The sequence below is a fragment of the Rhinolophus sinicus genome, linkage group LG01 (genome assembly GCF_036562045.2).
Source record: "Rhinolophus sinicus isolate RSC01 linkage group LG01, ASM3656204v1, whole genome shotgun sequence".
NCBI classification, from domain to species: domain Eukaryota; kingdom Metazoa; phylum Chordata; class Mammalia; order Chiroptera; family Rhinolophidae; genus Rhinolophus; species Rhinolophus sinicus.
Genome location: NC_133751.1, coordinates 47996400 through 48012728, shown reverse-complemented (window position 1 = coordinate 48012728; position 16329 = coordinate 47996400). Strand labels below are relative to the sequence as shown.

The 16329-nt window shown below is 53.9% G+C and overlaps 1 protein-coding gene across 3 annotated transcripts; it reads right to left on the bottom strand.

Moving 5' to 3' along the window:
- Positions 1–1255: 1255 nt before the first annotated feature.
- On the bottom strand, positions 1256–16215 carry DVL3 (dishevelled segment polarity protein 3). 3 transcript variants are annotated; one of them, XM_074328746.1, is made up of 17 exons: positions 15876–15995; positions 12094–12142; positions 10378–10447; positions 9739–9860; positions 9510–9619; positions 9196–9331; positions 8940–9033; positions 8679–8748; positions 7908–8047; positions 7638–7714; positions 7455–7522; positions 7150–7299; positions 6420–6551; positions 6067–6234; positions 2773–2988; positions 2260–2670; positions 1256–1425 (listed from the first exon to the last, which is right to left on the bottom strand). In XM_074328746.1, exons 2-17 carry the CDS (start codon positions 12114–12116, stop codon positions 1394–1396), a joined length of 2019 nt encoding a protein of 672 aa, XP_074184847.1. In that variant the 5' UTR covers positions 12117–12142; positions 15876–15995; the 3' UTR covers positions 1256–1393. The 3 variants fall into 3 exon arrangements, with proteins under 3 accessions (XP_074184847.1, XP_019591421.1, XP_019591422.1); XM_019735862.2 differs by lacking the exon at positions 12094–12142 and having other exon boundaries at positions 15876–16182; XM_019735863.2 differs by lacking the exons at positions 1256–1425; positions 12094–12142 and having other exon boundaries at positions 2109–2670; positions 15876–16215.
- Positions 16216–16329: the final 114 nt, after the last annotated feature.

Sequence of the window (16329 nt, the reverse complement as noted above, 5' to 3'; positions counted from 1 at the left end):
ACCCAGAACAACCTGACTCCAAATCTTATGCTCCTGTGAACTAGCATAGAGGCAGAGGGAGAAGAAGGGCCAAATTCAAGAAATATTGAAGTAGAATGGATATGATCTGCTGACTAGTAAGATATGGGAAAGAATTTAAGCCCATAAATGTTTCTGGCTGGTGAGCCTATGTAGATTGTGATGAAGGTAACCAGGGTCGGAAGTCAGGAGGTGGAGAGGGAAATGAGTTGAGTCCATATGGACATGTCCATGGAGATGTCTAGTGGGTGATAAAAATACAGATCTAAAGGTTGGAGGGAAATGGGGGCTGGAGATGTATATATATGAGAATCATCAGTGTATCAGTGGCAGTTGAGGACATTAAGATGGATGACACCATTTGGGGAGTAAATAGGAAAATGTAATGAACACTGGGAGCCCCAGCACCGATGGCATGAGCAATAGTGGAGGAATTCTCAAGAGAGTTAGACAAAGCAGTCAGAGAAGAAAGAAGTACAGGAGGCAGCCCTACAGTGGTGGCTAAAGGAAGCCATGGTCTTGGCTGGGAACAAACCCAGAGCTTCCACATGGCAGGCAAGACTGAGTTAGACTTCCAACACAGCCCTCACTCACTAAAAACCCCAGGAAGTATTTGTTGAAATGAATGAATGCCAAAATGCCCCTATCCGGGTTTACCCCAAAACCTGGAGCTTAGTACTTCATTTCACTCTTGACATCCCAGTTTTGAATAGGGGAGCCTAGGTGAGCCAGGAGAATTTATAGGAGAGACTTAAAGAGAAAGTCGTGATTTGTTTAAACTAAAAGTAAGGTAAAAAAATAAAACCTGGCACTGTCTGGACGTCCCAGAAGTCCCCCTGCCCGACTGTTCTGGGGTATCACGGTGATTGTGAAAACAGGAAAGGTTTGTGCAGCAGTAGGCATGGTGAGAACAGCCTGTCAGTTGTCTGGGGAGTCCTCTGCTGAGCCTAGCCGGAGACCCAGCTTATGCTTTATCCAGGTAGGAAGATGAGGAGGACATGTGTGGGAGGCTTGAGGACTAGGAGGGAGGGGAGGAAGGGTAGCGGTAAATCGGGACCAGCCCTATCACCTGGGAGAGGAATGGAAGAGGGTCTAGCCCTCTGGGCAGGGACCAGCCCTAAAGCTTCAGTGGACTTGCATAGGCATGTGCGCGCGTGCACATGTGAAAGAGAAAGAAATAGAAAGCACGCACACACTGTCTGGAAAGGCGAACAGAGTCGTACGTGGGCAAGTGGCTGGGGCCCTCCCCAGAAGCCTAGTGACTCAACATGTTGAAGTATGGGTGTAGGGGCTGAATATCCTTGGGAAGCCCTGAGGGGCTGCTGAAGCAGGGTTCCTGGTCTCCTCGGAGGCTGGGCCTCCCCTCGCTGGGGGCTCACAGAAAGTCAAACAGCCCGAAATTCTTGGCTGCTCCAGGCCCAGGAAAAATTGGGGAAGGAAAAAAGAAAGAGAAGAAATGTTTCAGGCCCAGAGGTGAGATGAGCCTGCTGGTTAGTAGGGTTAGGGGTCTGAAGGAACAAGCACACAAATGCAGGCACGATGGGCTGGATGGTGGTGGGGTAGAGCGGAAATGCTCCCTTGAAGCCACTAGCAGATCAGGCACCGGAGGGCCCTCTGGGCTCCTGGTAAGGGCCCAGCACTGGCAGGGATAGTTACCGGAGGTGACCCCAGCTCTAGGGTACAAGCAGCAGGCAGGGGACAGTTAGGAGGAGGAACAGACGAAGTAAGTTTTTTTTGGTGTCAGTATTGTGGGGAAAAGTCAAGAGATTGGCACACATGCTTAAGGGGATGAGGGTAACAGAGGGATGATGTAGGTGGATGAATGGTGAAACTGAGTGGGGAGAGGTGGGGACAAGGGGCCGAGCAGGTCCTCAAGGGCACTGCTGAGGTCGACTCCTGAAGTGTATGCAGAGAAGGGAGTAGGGAACAGCACCAGCGAGTCGGGTCCCAGGGACATGAAGGATCCTGGGAAGTCCTGTGTAGCGGTTAGTGGGCAGAGGGCCAAGCTGGGGCCATGGCAGGTTAGGGGCTGCAGGGACGATGAGTGGATGCGCCCGCCCTCACTGAGCCCAGCGAGCAGTTAGCGCGCCTGGATTTAGTTCTGTTTATTTCCCTTTTAGGTACCAGACAAAGTAAAAAAGACGGAAGGAAGGATGGAGAGAGGGATGCAGCCAGCCAGGGTAGGGGTGGGATGGAAGTGGGGGAGGGGCCCTGCTCACATCACATCCACAAAGAACTCACTGGGGTTTCCCATGGCCATGCGGAAGGACTGTCTGCTGGCGGTCAGTTCGGGGGGCACAGAGGCCAGGTCGCGGCCAGGAGGGGCTCCTGGGGGCCCCATGGCCGCGGGCGGTGGGGGCATCATCAGCATGGGAGGGCCGTAGAGAGGGGGCACGCCAGGGGGACCGTAGCTCGGGTGCGTGTGGTGGCTGCGCAGGCTGCTGGCCAGCGAGTGGTGGCTGCGGTGGCTATGCTCGCTGGCGGCAGGCCCCGAGCGCTCGCTGGGGGCCCGCTCCCGCGGCCCCCGCAGGCTGCTGCGGGTTGTGTGGTCCGACTCGCTGCCGCTACCGCCCGACTTGGAGTCCCCAGCCTTCGGGTCCTTCTCCTTCCGCCGATCGCTGCCGCTCCGGTTGGAGCCACTGCTCCGGCTGCCTGTAAGGGACAGGCAGACAGGGTGGGGGATGCTCAGCGCTCGCGCAGGAAGTCTAGGGCGCGCCTGTGCCCACCCAACCCTCGCGGCCCCCTCTGCCTTACCTTCACTGTGCTGACTGCTGGCACTGCCCCCGCCGTAGCTGTACCCCAGCTCCGGGAAGCCTGGGTGCGGGTTGTAGGGGTGCGGGGGCGGCGGATACTGGTAAGGGAAAGCCATGGGCCAAGGGGCGGCCCCCGGGTGTGGCAAAGGGGCCAGAGTGTCCTGGTCAGAGGCACCGCTGGAGCCATCGTGATCGTGGAGGGACAGGTTGGCCATGTCTGTGGAGGGCAGGAGAGGGCCAGATGAGCTGGTACTCTCCCATGCCCCCGCACCCCTATACCAGGAGATATAGTAGTCTCTGGCCTAGGTTGGTTGACATGACAGCAACAGCAGCGGTAGTTTCTCCCCAGAATGGGAGGAGACATAGGCCAGAGATTTCTCAGTCCTTCTTCAAACTCCCTCCTCCGGATGGAGAGGGAGACCCTGTAGAGACAGCCCCAGGGAAAACCCTACTCCGGAAGGCCCTGAGTCACCACTTCAGAGCCTCAATGCCAAATCCTGACACCCAACTTCCAGTCGTGTGGAGACCCCCTACCAAGCCTTTGGAAATTTCTCTTTCCTCAGTGGGCTGGAAGGGGCAAAATTCATATGGCAATTTTCTCCTCTGTTCACTTAGAGGATGAAAGGTAGGGGATGGTGGGAGGCTGAAATACCAGCCCTTCACTAGGTACTGCATACCTGCAATTCATTAGGCAGGATACAAAGCACTTCACCTCTTGCAAACGTTACCACAACCCTGTTACCACAACCCTACGAAGGTGTTAATCACATTTTTTTCCAGATGAGGAAAGTACAGTCCAGAGAGGTAAAATGACCAGTCTGAGGTCAACCCAAATTTTGCCAGAAAAGAAGCTAAAAGTTGCTTACTTTTTAATCTTGCCAGATGAAAGCATTAGTAAGGAATAGGAAGCAGTTTGGGGAAATTTAGGGGAAAATTTGCCCTCCCTCTTCACCTAGTACTAAAAAAATGCCCATTAAAAACCAGAATGAACATAAGGCCTTTCAGAGCCCACATATAGAAGGCCCTCGGCCCGGATCAATTTTCTAGTGCTGCTGGGAAGGGTGGGAGTGAGGGGGGAAGGACCTACAAAGGTGCCTCCTCTGTGCTTTCCATCCCATTCCCAGCAGGCCTGGTTCTTCACAGCACTTTTCTCACTGTCTTACCATCACTTCTTTCATGACTCTTTCTCCCCTAATAAATTGTGTACTCCTTAAGGGCAAAGCTGCTCCCTCACCAATCTTGGAACTCCCTGGAAGGGAGCATGAGGGGCCACGAGGACTAATGACCTGCGTAGGACACCCCTTGCTCATACCCCATCTATACCAGGTCCCAGAGCTCTCAGAGAGCTGTAATTGCTGGGGCCAGCTGCCGGATACAGACTGAGCCCCTGTACTGAGCCCCTAAATGAGCCAGCACAATCTTCCAGGAGAGAAGAGGTCAGGAGAGGTGGCTTTGAGGGGGCTGAAGCAGTGGGGGCCAAGCCATGAACCTGTGAAGGCCAGCAGCTAGCACGGAAGGTGGTGGTGGGAAGCAGGGGCCTGCCTTGGTTCATGCTCCAAGAACTATTGACTATATTTCAATCTCTGGGCTGTCGTCTCAAGGCGGTGGGGGGGGGGGGGGCGGGGGGGGAGGGAAGGGGAGTGACTGTGTACTCCTGGAGCTACCCAAGTCCCCAGATCTTCCCTTTGAGACTGCTACACTCCCAACTGAAGAGACCTCAGCCAGTGAGAAGGAAACAGCCTATTCTGTCAGCATGATTCTGAGCTGGGCCTCTGGTGGCCTTAGTCCATAGGTAGAAGATCTAGGAGGCCCCAGGGATGGAACAAGGTCACTTGAGCCAAAGCCACAGCTATTCTGAAAAGTGTGTCCCTGGAAATTTGGGGCTAGGGCTGACTTCTGCTAAGGATGATAATAACCAGATTTGATTGCATCGAAGAAGCCACTGATTGTAAGATGCACCCCAATTTCAGAGATGATGAAATGCGAAAAAAATGTTCACCTTATAATCAATTAAGTACATGAATAATAGACAGCTTTCTTAGGGCACTTACTGTGGGCTAAACACAGGGCTGAAAGTGTTATGAACATTATTTTACATGATCCTCAAAACAGCCCTATGAGATACATTCTGCTATTATCTTACAGATCAAGAAACGGAGCCACTGAGAGGCTGTGTCACTTACTCATGTTCACACAGTAAGAATGGAACTAGAATTTGAACTCGGAACGTCTAACTCCAAAACCCTATGCATCTATCACTACTCCACGGGGCTACGCTGGAGCTGCTAAGGATCAGGGACCCACCCTCCACCAGGATTGTGCGCCACAGAAACAGCCTTTCTAGTCCCTAGGACCTAATCTGAAGCATTTTAAGAGTTAGTTTTCAGACTCCAGCCAGCACACCAGGCAGAGAGAAGGCTCCCTCCAGCATAGGTGCCTGTTGGAGGTGGGCTTCAGCTTCCATCCCTCAGCAATGCTGTCCTGTTTCAAGGACTTCCCTTCCCAAGGGCTGTCCTTAGGCTCAGAAGAAGGTGACTTCCATGCAGACCTCTCTTGCTTTGTACAATAACCCTCATTGGCTTTGTACTCGCTTAGGATCAAGTCCAAACTCTCCATATAGCTTGCTGAGTCCTCTACAACGTGGCCCTGACAGCTTCTCCAGCTCCATTCCAAGGCACAGTGCACCCACAGGGTCTGAGGAAGCGGAGGACTTGGGCCTGAGGCCAGCCCTGGGTCCTGTCCTGGGGTAACCTGCTTGGTGTTGGGAGGCTGAGCAGGGCCAAGGGTAGGAGCTCTGTTTAGCCTTGCTGAGGCAATGTGTCTGCAGCACCACACACCTGGGGCAGCCCTGGATGGTGCAAAGAATCCAGGCCCTGGAGCCAGAAAGACCTGGACCGATGGCCTAGCTCCTCTGCTTCTAGCTGTGAGACCTGGGGTGGACTATTTAAGTTCTACATGTCTCAGTTTCCTCATCTGAAAACAGAAATAGTAATCCATCTCCCCAAGGGTGGGGAGGGGGTTGTGAGGGTCGATAAGATGATGCTTCAGAAACGACCAGCATGATGCCAGGCACAGAGCAGGTATTGAGAAAATGCCAGGCCCTCGAGGGGGATGCAGGGCAGGTGAAGAGGCTGGACTGGGCTCTGCTTCCATCACGGAACTCTCAGGCCTTGAGCTGGGTCCCCAGCTCTGTTGCCCCCCCACCGCTGGGTTCCCCGGACTCTGCTGCCACATCCCTGGGCACCTCCCCAATCCCAGCCAAGAGACAGGGCAAGGAGGTGGGGGAGGCACATACTGCCGCAGAGGTCGCCGAAGATGTAATAGCACTGCTCGGAGAAGGTGATCTTGTTGACAGTGTGGCGGATGAAGCCGGCTTTGAGCAGGTTGCTGGCATACTTGCGGGCCTCTCGCCGGTCAGTGAAGCCTTCCACGTTGTGGTATAGCCAGTCCACCACATCGGAGCCTGGGGGCAAGGCGGCCACTTGATTGGGAGGCCCACCTCACTTGGGCTCAGCTGGCCTCACAGAAGCCAAGAGGACGGGGCTGGTTCCAGCTCAAAGGAGTGGCCCCAGGGAGTTCTCGGCCCCCGGCCTGCCCTGGCCACTCACTCCCCACCCTGTCCGTCATCCCACCATGGGGGCCTCTCACCGATGAAAGCGTTGGGGATGGTGATCTTCAGCCACATGCGATCTCGGACCTCTAGCCCGGATTCAGGGGAGGCCATGGCTTTCACGATGGCAGCCATGTCACTGTGGATGGACAGGTGGAAGTCGTCTAGGCCTGGGGGCGGGAGGCAGAATGGTGAGGCAAAAAGGGGCTGTGGAGTTAGGCAGACAGGAGTTTGCCTTCCAGCTCTACCACCTAATAAATATGGACCTATGTTGGGCAAACTACTGACCTCCTGGACACTCAGTTTCCCCTTCCATAAAAATAGGGACTTTAATATCTATTTACAAGAAAATTTGAAGAGAATTAAAAAATATAAATAAAGGTGCTTAGCACAGTACATAATGTGTGTTAGGGTAACTAAAATGGCAGCCATTATTGTGTGCTTGCTTTGTGCCACACACTGTGAGCGACGCTTCACTTATAACCTCTCGTTAAACCCCCAGGAACCTGGTAAAGTGCACTCCATTAGTCCCATTTTATAAGAGGAAACTAAGGCTCACTGAGGGCTCACTACTTGTTCAAAAGCAAACGCTGTTTAGTGAGGGTCGGGTATCCACTGAGGGAAGCTGCAGGGTGAGGCAGCTGAAATGAATTGATGCCCGTCTCCATCCCTCTCCAACTTTCAAGCAAGAGTCTCAATGTAGGCTTTCATTAGTCCCTCCCACCTGGCCCTGTGTGCTGAACCCAGGGGCCTAGGCTGGACACTCACGCTCTGTGTCAGGGATGGAGCTGGTGATGGAGGAGCTGGTGGAGGTGATGGTGCTCAGGGAGGGGCTCATGCCGTAGGCAGGGAAGGTACCAGTCATGGCTGCAGTGTGGGAAACCCAGGCCGCAGGGTCAATGGGCCGGATGGGCTCGCCTGCAGGGAGGATGAGGAATCAGGGGCTGCCCACCCTGCCCAGTGCCAGGCCCAACAGGGTAGGTGTGAGGGTTCAGGGCAACACAGAAGGCAGGAGACACAGGGCTCACGTATACCAGGCACCAGTTTTAGGGACAAGTCTCCCATTCACTTACTCCTGGGCAGCGTGAAGCAACCACGTGGACTTGGGTCCCAGCACTTGGCTACAGTCAGGGTGATGGGCCTGAAAGCAAGGGTGTCCCTAGTGAGGGCAGGATGTGTGGAAGCCAGACAAGCTCCTTGCCTGACAGCCGGAAATGCCTGCCCCCTCCCCCTGCAATGCCCCATCCCCTCCATACCCTGGTTTGTGCACAATCTCCCGCAATACCCGGACGGCATCATCATTACTCATGTTCTCAAAGTTGATCTCGTTTACCTGGGAAAGAGGACCAGGAGGGGGATAAGCAGCTGGCTGGGGAGGGGGCAGGGAAGCTTGGTGAGTCAGGGGTCTTCCCCCCACCAAGAAGGAGCCTCTGAACAGAATACAGAGGATAGGAAGAATGAGAAGGCACAGAGGGTACATTTCCCCACTCCCTGTGCACACCAGCAGCCAGGGTGGGCAGTGGTACCTGTAACAGCATATCTCCTGGCTCGATGCGTCCATCAGCGGCCACAGCCCCACCCTTCATGATAGAGCCAATGTAGATGCCTCCGTCACCACGCTCGTTGCTTTGGCCCACAATGGAGATGCCCAAGAAGTTATACTTTTCTACAGGGAGTAACAAGACCTTGAGAGGGGGGCAAGGTTCCTACCCAAATTGGGAGCCCCTTATTAGACAGGGTGGAAAGGGATGAGAAGTAACATTTGTTGAACTGGAATCAGGCACTGTGTTCGGCATGCTCAAATAGGCTTTCATTTAATCCTTGCTGGCTGTGAGGCAGGGGCTCAGACCCATTTTACAGAGCAGGCAACTGAGGTTCAGAGAATTTAAGTGACTTTTCTAAGCCATTAAGTGGCAAAGCCAGTATTCAAACTCAGATTTAAATTCCAAAGTTCGGGCTCTTTTCACGACACCCAGCTATCTCCTAAAGAGAGTACCTAAGGCAGAAATCAGAGAGCAAGAATGCAATGGCTGAAAAATGGGAAGGGGGAAAGGAATCAAAAATCACCTCCTCCAGAAAGCCTTCCCTGATGCCTTTCACTGCTTCCATAGCTCTCTGTACTCTTTGTCATAGCCCTGATCATGAGATACTGAAATGATCAGCTTATGTACCAGTTTATGTTTATGAAGGAGAGCTCCTTGAGGGCAGGGAACATATCTTGTGCCTTTTTGAACTCCTCGTCTGTCCAGTGTCTGGCACACAGTAGGCAGTCAAGAGTGTTGTTTCACCAGACTCACCCATGTTGAGAGTGACCGTGATGATGTTGAGCGACATGGTGGAGTCCGTGATGCTGCTGAAGGATGAGGACTGTAATAGACGGAGACCATGAGCAGCAGGCAGAGGGGCAGGAACTCACTGCTCCCGCCTCGCTCCTCCTCCAGATGAGCCCTCAGCACCACCTCCCCTCTAAGTTCTAAACACTGACCCAAGTGGAGGGGATCTGAGCAAGCGCAAGCCCTGGCCCTGCCCCACCCACCCCTACAATCCTGGCCCCATACCCGCTCAATCCGTGACACCTTCTGCTTCCGCCGCCGCCGCTTGTGTCTTCTCATCAGGCGTGAGGCGCTGCTCTGCTCGGTGGAACTGCTGAACCTGTGGGGCCCACAGTCGTTCCCCACCAGGCTGGCCTAGTCCTGCCCCCTCGGAGGCACTGCAGGGCCCCAGGCCCCAGCACAAAGCCCACATCCCTCCCAGGCGGCCAGCCCCCGCAGGGCTCACCCGCCCCCCCAGTAACTCATGAAACCAAAGCCCCACCTGCTGGTGGAGTCATCCTCATCCGAATCGAAGAAGCTGGTGGTCTCCAACTCGCTGCTCATAAGGGTGGACGAGCTGTCATAACCCCCTGGCTCTCGCCGTCGTTCCCCCTTTGCAGTTCCATTTAGCCGGGTTGCTGCAGGGGATGGAGGCAGCTAGGCTCACAGTGCCCAACGCAGGAGGGGAGGGAGGACAGGGGCAGGCCAGGGGCTGCACTGGGCCAGGCGTATCCAGAGCTCAGGAAGTAGGGCAAAGATGTGGGAGCTGTGGGAGGGCGTGGGGGTGGTAAAGGCATCTTTTCAGAGAAGACGCACTGTGCTCTGGGCCATCCCTCCGGCGTGGTCGCTCCCGCTGGGCAGACACCAACGAGTCCGTCTCGGTGTCATTGTCTAGGTTCTCCTGGCTGCCCCCACCAGCATGAGGGCTGCAGAGAAGAGAGGACTTGGTGGGGGAGGGGGCAGGCTGGGGGCTCCCTCCCCCAGCCCTAGGCTGAGCTGACGGGCCCTCCCCCACAGGTCCTCCCCACCCTTAGGTCACACTCACTGAAAGGATGGGGGCCGGGAGTCCCCAATGCCTCCGGTGCGCTCCATGGGCGGTGGCAGCTCCGATGGGTTATCAGCACAGAAGGGAGCTGGCTCTGGGTGTGAGCCCTCGGCTGACACCAGCTGATGTGGAGAAAATGGGAGGTAGTATGGCACAGCGGTGCCAGGGAGAAGTAGGATAGTTGGCTTCTGGCAGGGCATGAAGACTTGGGGAGAATGAAGCAGGGACACGAAGGGAGAAGAGATGGGACTACGCAAGAGCAGCTGAGATGGGAAGTGGACAAGCTGTTGGGTTGAAAAGGTAGCAGGGAGACATGGGTTGGTGAAGTGGGATGGGGGCAGAGAACCAGGGTCAGAGGTCAGCAGGTGACAGAAGGGAACCTGAGGCAAAGTGCCTCAAAGGGCAGAGGAGACAATTTTGTCTCCAGTATGTGTTTCTGTGTCTGCCTTTCCCCACTTCCCACCCCTCCCTCACTTTTCACCAAGACTATAGAATCGGGGGTAGAAAGTGTTCAGTTAGAAAACTCAAGGAAGATTCAGATATTGAAGCATAAAACCACCAGCTACAACCTCAGCGATGGCTTTCCTCCGTCCAGCCCACGGCAGGAACTTGGGTAGAGGGCTGAGGAGGGCTCCTTACCCAGGACACCACCCGGCCGTTGAAGCAGGGCAGTTTGGCATTGTCGTCCGAGATCTCTTCCTTCACCACTCTGCAAGGAAAGAGGGGGTGTTCTGGGGTGGAAATGGAGGTGTCCTCACAATCTCAACTCTCATGGGCTCCTCCACCCTCAACTGGGAATCAAACCACCAGCACAAGCCTATTCAAATGGGGGCAGGGGTGGGGGAGATGCAGTTGCCTTTCTGGGGTGTCCTCTCCCAGTCATCAGATTGCAAATTACATCTGACAAATTGCTGCCCCCATGAGTGCAGCTACTCCCTAGAATCTTTTTTTTTTTAAGGGAACACCCTTTTTGTTTTTTGTTTTTAATTTTTTATTGGCGAATATTGGGAGAGAGTGTGTGTCTCCAGGACCTATCAGCTCCAAGTCGTTGTCCTTCAATCTAGTTGTGGAGGGCGCAGCTCAGCTCCAAGTCTAGTCGCTGTTTTCTATCTTTAGTTGCAGGGAGCGCAGCCCACCATCCCATGCAGGAATTGAACTGGCAGCCTTGTGGAGCGCTCCCACTCTAACCAACAGAGCCATCCGGCCATCCCTCTGGCAGCTCAGCGGCAGCTCGTTGTCCCTAGAATCCTGAGAGCCTTCCCTATCCCCAACGGGACTCTCCGGGCTCCTGCCCTCTGACCCTACACTAGAAAAGCACAGCCTGATTATTCCCTTCTCAACTGGGAATCCCGACATTCTTCTAAGAGGTGTGGACGAGGAATTCAAGGAAATTAGGAAAGAGAAGGGGAGAAGGCATTTACTGCCATTGAGCTAATCGTCCAATTGCTCTCACTTATTGAGCATGTATTATGGGCCAAGCACCAAGCTAATACTATACTTGTGTCTTTTCATTTAATACAGCAATGCTGTAAGATAGATACAGACGGGCAAACTAAGGCTCAGTAGGTTCAGAAATTCACCTAGAGTCACACAACTAATAAGTGAAGAGCTGGAATTTGAATCCTAGTCAGCCTGACTCCTAAGCCTTTATTCCTACCAATTATACCCTCCCTATGGTTATAATATATAATCTTCACATCAGCCTTATTGTGTAGACAATATGACCCCCATTTTATGAATAAGGAACTGAGAAACATTCAGTAACTTGACCAAGGTCAGAGCTAGAAGATGTCAGAGCTGGAATTCCACCCCAAGCTTGTCTAACACCGAAACCCGTACTCTTTCCACAGTATTTCACATTCCTTCCTGTACGATGACAGAGGTGACGTGGGACTGTGTGGAGGGTGACGGTGGGGGAGACAGTGATGTGGGCATGGGGGTGGGATGAGGTCACAGGCATATAGTTTGGCCTGGGGCATGCAGTGAGGCACGAAGTTGGACCATGACTAGAGTTTGGGGCCAGCGAAAGGAATTGGAAAAGTCTGAGGTCCCCCAGACTGTGTCAAACACACCAGGAGACAGAGCTGGAAAGATGTGATCAGGGGCAAGAGGAAGGCACATGCACGGAGTTGTGAGCAGAGGAGGAAGACAGAAAGGAAAGAGGCTGCGAAGCCCGGGCCTCTATTCTTGAAGAGCTTCTGCCCAGAGCTGGGAACGTGCTTGGCTCCTTGTGATGCTCTCACATTCTTAGACTCACAGCCAAGTTCGAAGGCCAAGCCTACGCTCTTCCCTCCCATTGAGCTCTGGCTCCTCCGCCATTTCCAACCCCACAGTGACCCCAAGAAAGCAGCTCACATCATCCAGCTCCGGCCCACCATGGCAGAAAGCCTGGAGACAGAACAGGCTGGAAAAAAGGGACAGAGAGGTAGTTCAGACCTACCAGCCAGTCTGGTCCTAGGGTACCCTAAGCTTACAGCCCTCAATGGGAACTGGATCTCAAAGGAAAAGGGGGGATGTGAGCCACATGGCAGAGATTCTGTGACCTGCTTTGGAGAGGGTCTCCCTGTGGTGGAAAACTGCTGCTGAGTCTCCAGCACCCCCTCCCCAAGCAGGCCCCACCACACAGCACCAGCTACAGATGTTTCCTCTCTTTCTTGGGGTCACTGACAGGTCGCCAAGGCTCTGCTGACTCACAATGATCAGCTGATCTTCAGCAGCCTTGGGGGACCTCAGACAGGCCTCCCCCTCCCATAATGGAGCTAAATGGCTCAGGGTTCCATCACACACACACACACACACACACACACACACACACACTCACACCCTAAGTGGAGTCAGATAAATCTGGGTTCAAATTCCAGTTCTGTCATTTATAAGCCCTCCCATCTTTGAGAAGTTTCTTAACTCCTCCAAGCCTTTGTCTCATCCTAGTAAATGGGATTCGTAAATGCCTGGCACAGTCTAGGCATACAATAAATGCTCGTTTCTACCTTTGGCAATCTTTAGTGGGACCCATTCTCTCTTTCTAACTAGGTGTAAGTTTGTAAGGGCAGGAACCAAATAAACCTGCTATCATTGGTCGCTCATGCAATGAAAAAGCCTTTGCTGAGATCCCAGTGAGTTTTAAGCCCTGTGCTAGCCATTGCATGAACCTCAAGAAGCATCAGACCTGGGGCCTGCTTTATTCTCGGAGGTTACAGTCACATAAGCATACCGCAAGTGGGAAGTGGTCAGAGTGGTCACTGGACAGGCATCTGCTAAGTGTTACTCAGGTGTCATGTCCTGGCTAGGAGCTGGGAAGGTGTACAGATAAATAGGGGAAAATACTATAACTTTAAAAGTTCAACCCAGAGGACAGGAAAATTTAGACCTGGAGAAGCCAGAGGGGGGAAAGTGCTCCAGGCAGAAGGCCCAGAGGCAGGACACCGTGTGACATGGAGCGGGGAGCAACAATGAGTGACCCAACTTCCCACGTTGCCCTCTCCCGCTGCTCGAGGCCACTCTAGCATGGGTACCTTGTTCTCCCATCCACCCTCTCTCAGGGCTGAAAATGTTTATTCTTCCTCTATTTCCCAAATCATTTAAGAGAGTTGGGCCTACCCTGAGCTTGACAAATACTTCTGGAGACCAGATGGGACTTGGAGAACCTCGCAAACCAGGACCTCAGAGGATAAGCCTGGAGAGACAGCAGCCTTCCTTCTCAGACCCCCTTTCCCGTCTGTCAGCAGGGGCCACTGGCCTCTGCCTGATCCTCCTCTCAGGGGGCTAGGATGCGTGGCAGCCCTATCACCTCTACTGTGTGCCAAGGCTCAGCATCTCCCCCCGAGAGGATGCATTTGTAAAATGCTGATAATAATAATACCTACAATTGTGTGATTAAGGCCTTAGACATTGGAGCCAGATTCCTGATGTGGAATCAAGCTCTGCCACTAACTAGCCAGACGGTGTGACCTTAGGTAAGTTATTTCAGGTTTCTGTGCTCTACTTTCCTCATCTGTAAACTGGGGATATTACTACCTATTTCATAGGGCTATTTAAGAGGATTAAATGAGTAAAAATTTGGAAAGCATTTAGATCAGTGCTCGGCACACTGTAAGCACCATAAAAAGAGTTTGTTAAATACATATATATATTCCTCTATTATTAGTCTTCTGTGATAAGATAACCCTATTAGATCTCTTGCTCATTAATCCTTCTGGGGAGAAAAACAAAATCAATCTCCTCCACTTCATTTTTTTAGCATTGTTCTCAACCCTGTTAAAATGGCCTACTCTGATATTTTGCAAAGGATGGTTTAAGTACATGATGTACGCAAGATGTGTTCAGGTGTTACCTGAATGAACATGGCTTAATTCAATAGTAAATATTTATTTTTAATATATATTAGAAAGAAGTATAATTAGAAAATCAGACCTGTGATTTCATATTATTGATTTGGTCAAGCTAAGAGTGAGTGAGTGGGCTGACAATAGATTTAAAGAACAACATTAAGTCAACGGTGAGCGGATGGAATGGGGGCCCTCCTATGACTGTAGTTAGGCCTGGCCTGCCAGCAACCTGGGCTGAGTGGGATCTGCCCCAGGGCACTGGACTTTGCTAATTTGCCCCTATCTCATATCCTGAGGAAGTAGCTTGGTCTCTTCTAACTCTATTCTTCTCTTACCAGGCCAAGGCATCTGCCCCCTCACTCCTACCCTTTGCATATGGATCCCTCTTCGGAATCTTCTAATCAGCGGTGTCTGTCTCTGGACTGAAGCCAGACAATCATTATACACCAGGAGTACCCCAGGGTAGGAATAACAACAGAAACAAGAATAGTTAGAAGCTGCACAGTACTTCCTACTGTAAAACCAATTTTACACCTATGGGCTCATGGGCTCATCAAACCCTGAGTTGGGGGTGGGGGGAGGGAACAGTGACAGCAAAACATGCCAGGCAGAGGGGAGAGAAGGTGCTTGCTGCCTGATACCAGGAGGGCTGAGGTCCTGGGAGAGAAACCAGACTGATGAACACTGGGAAGAAGAATGTCTCCCCTCACTCAGCTCTGGGGCCTCAGCTGCAAAGAGCAGTGCAGGCCTCAGGCTATTGCTGGAGAGGCTGCCTTTAGGCCTGGAGGGCTGGGGCAGGCCTTCCCCACAGGACTCCAGGCCCAGCGCCCAGTTAGTATGGGGGCCTCCTCCTCCCCCAGTACCCTGGGAGTTGGAGGGGGGGTGTGAGGGGATAAGCCAGGCTCCCCCTCCCAGGCCAGCTGCTACAGAACCTTCCGGCTCCAACATTCCATCCCCTCTTAAAGGGGAAGTTGCTGCTTCCAAACTCCGCCTGTCCAAAGCCCTGCAGCTGAGTGAGGAGAAGACCCCGCCAGGGAGCGAAGATGAAGAACGCCAAGAGACTCTTCCGGCCCTCCCACCCAGGCTCTGAGGCCCTTTCCAAGGCCACCATCTGGAGGAAAAAGGCCCCAATTCTGAGGGGAAATCAACATCTGGGCTAGTGGGGACTCCTCATCAGGAGCTCCCTTGACAACATCCCACACAACCCCACAAGGGAAGGGGGGCAGCTAAATAAACATCAGGTCTGCAGGCCTTAGCTTACAGCCTAGCGCCTGAGCACCCCCAGCTCCCCCTCCCCCCAGTTCAAAGTCCCACAGCACAGCCCTGAGATGCACGGTACTCCAAATATGGCTCGGAGCTGTGGAGCTGAAAAGATGGAGAAAGCGAAGGCCGAGTGCCAAACTCCTCAAGTCTGTGCTAAAAACGTGGCTCCCTGGGCAGGAGAAGGATGGGGGACTCGAGCTCTAGAACTGGGTGGAGGGGTGGGGGTGTGTCTGTCTATGTGGACCGCTGGTCTCTGAGAGGTGAGGGGACTTCCTGGGCTGGAACTCTAATTTATCTTGGGGAGTTGAACGTCCTCCTAAACTAGGGAGGCCAAGGTACCTCACAAGAGCGAAAGGAGCGTCCCTAGAGAGGCTGGAACTCCAGCATCTGAAAATATCAAGGGGAGCCCAAATGGCCAAGTCACCGCCTAGAATCCTGAGTAGGGCTCGAAGCCAGTGTCGCAAGGGAAGTCCAAACTGGCCGAGTGGCCCCTACAAGCCGAAGGGGACGGGCTCCCCGGGAGGCGAGGCGGGGGGCCATCCTCACCCGAAATCGTCGTCCATAGACTTGAAGAAGAACTTATAGCTGGGTCTCTGCAGAACGCCCTTAAAGTCCGCCAAGGTGACGCGCTCGGCGGGCAGGGGCAGCTTCACCAGGTACGGCGTCTCCTGCCCGTCCAGGTGGTAGATGATCTTGGTCTCGCCCATGGCTCCGGCCTCTGGCCCGGCGGCCCGCGCACGGCCTGCTCGGGCGGCCGGGCCGGGCCTCTCGGGCGGCGGCGGCGGCTCTCGGCGCGGCCCAGTGGCTCAGCCCAGCTCCGCGGCCGGCCACGGCGCCAGCTCCCTTGTTCTCCGGCCGCTCCCGGGTCCCAGCGCCGCCTGCCCCTGCCGCCGCCGCCGCTTCCGCTCCCCACTCTCCCGGCTCCGCTGGCGACGGCGACTCTTCCGGTGGCCGTGGCCCTCCCGGCTCTGGGCTGTCGCCCGGCCCGCTCCCCTCCCCG

Bases quoted from the DNA above. Each gene is read 5' to 3' on its own strand.
- DVL3 (XM_019735862.2), bottom strand. From the start codon at position 16,036: ATGGGCGAGACCAAGATCATCTACCACCTGGACGGGCAGGAGACGCCG. The intron at 9,861-10,377 runs GTAAGGAGCCCT...TCTCCACATCAG, and splicing joins ACGGCCGGGTGGTGTCCTGG to CTGGTGTCAGCCGAGGGCTC. The intron at 6,552-7,149 runs GTGAGTGTCCAG...TCCCGCCCCCAG, and splicing joins CTCCATCCCTGACACAGAGC to GCCTAGACGACTTCCACCTG.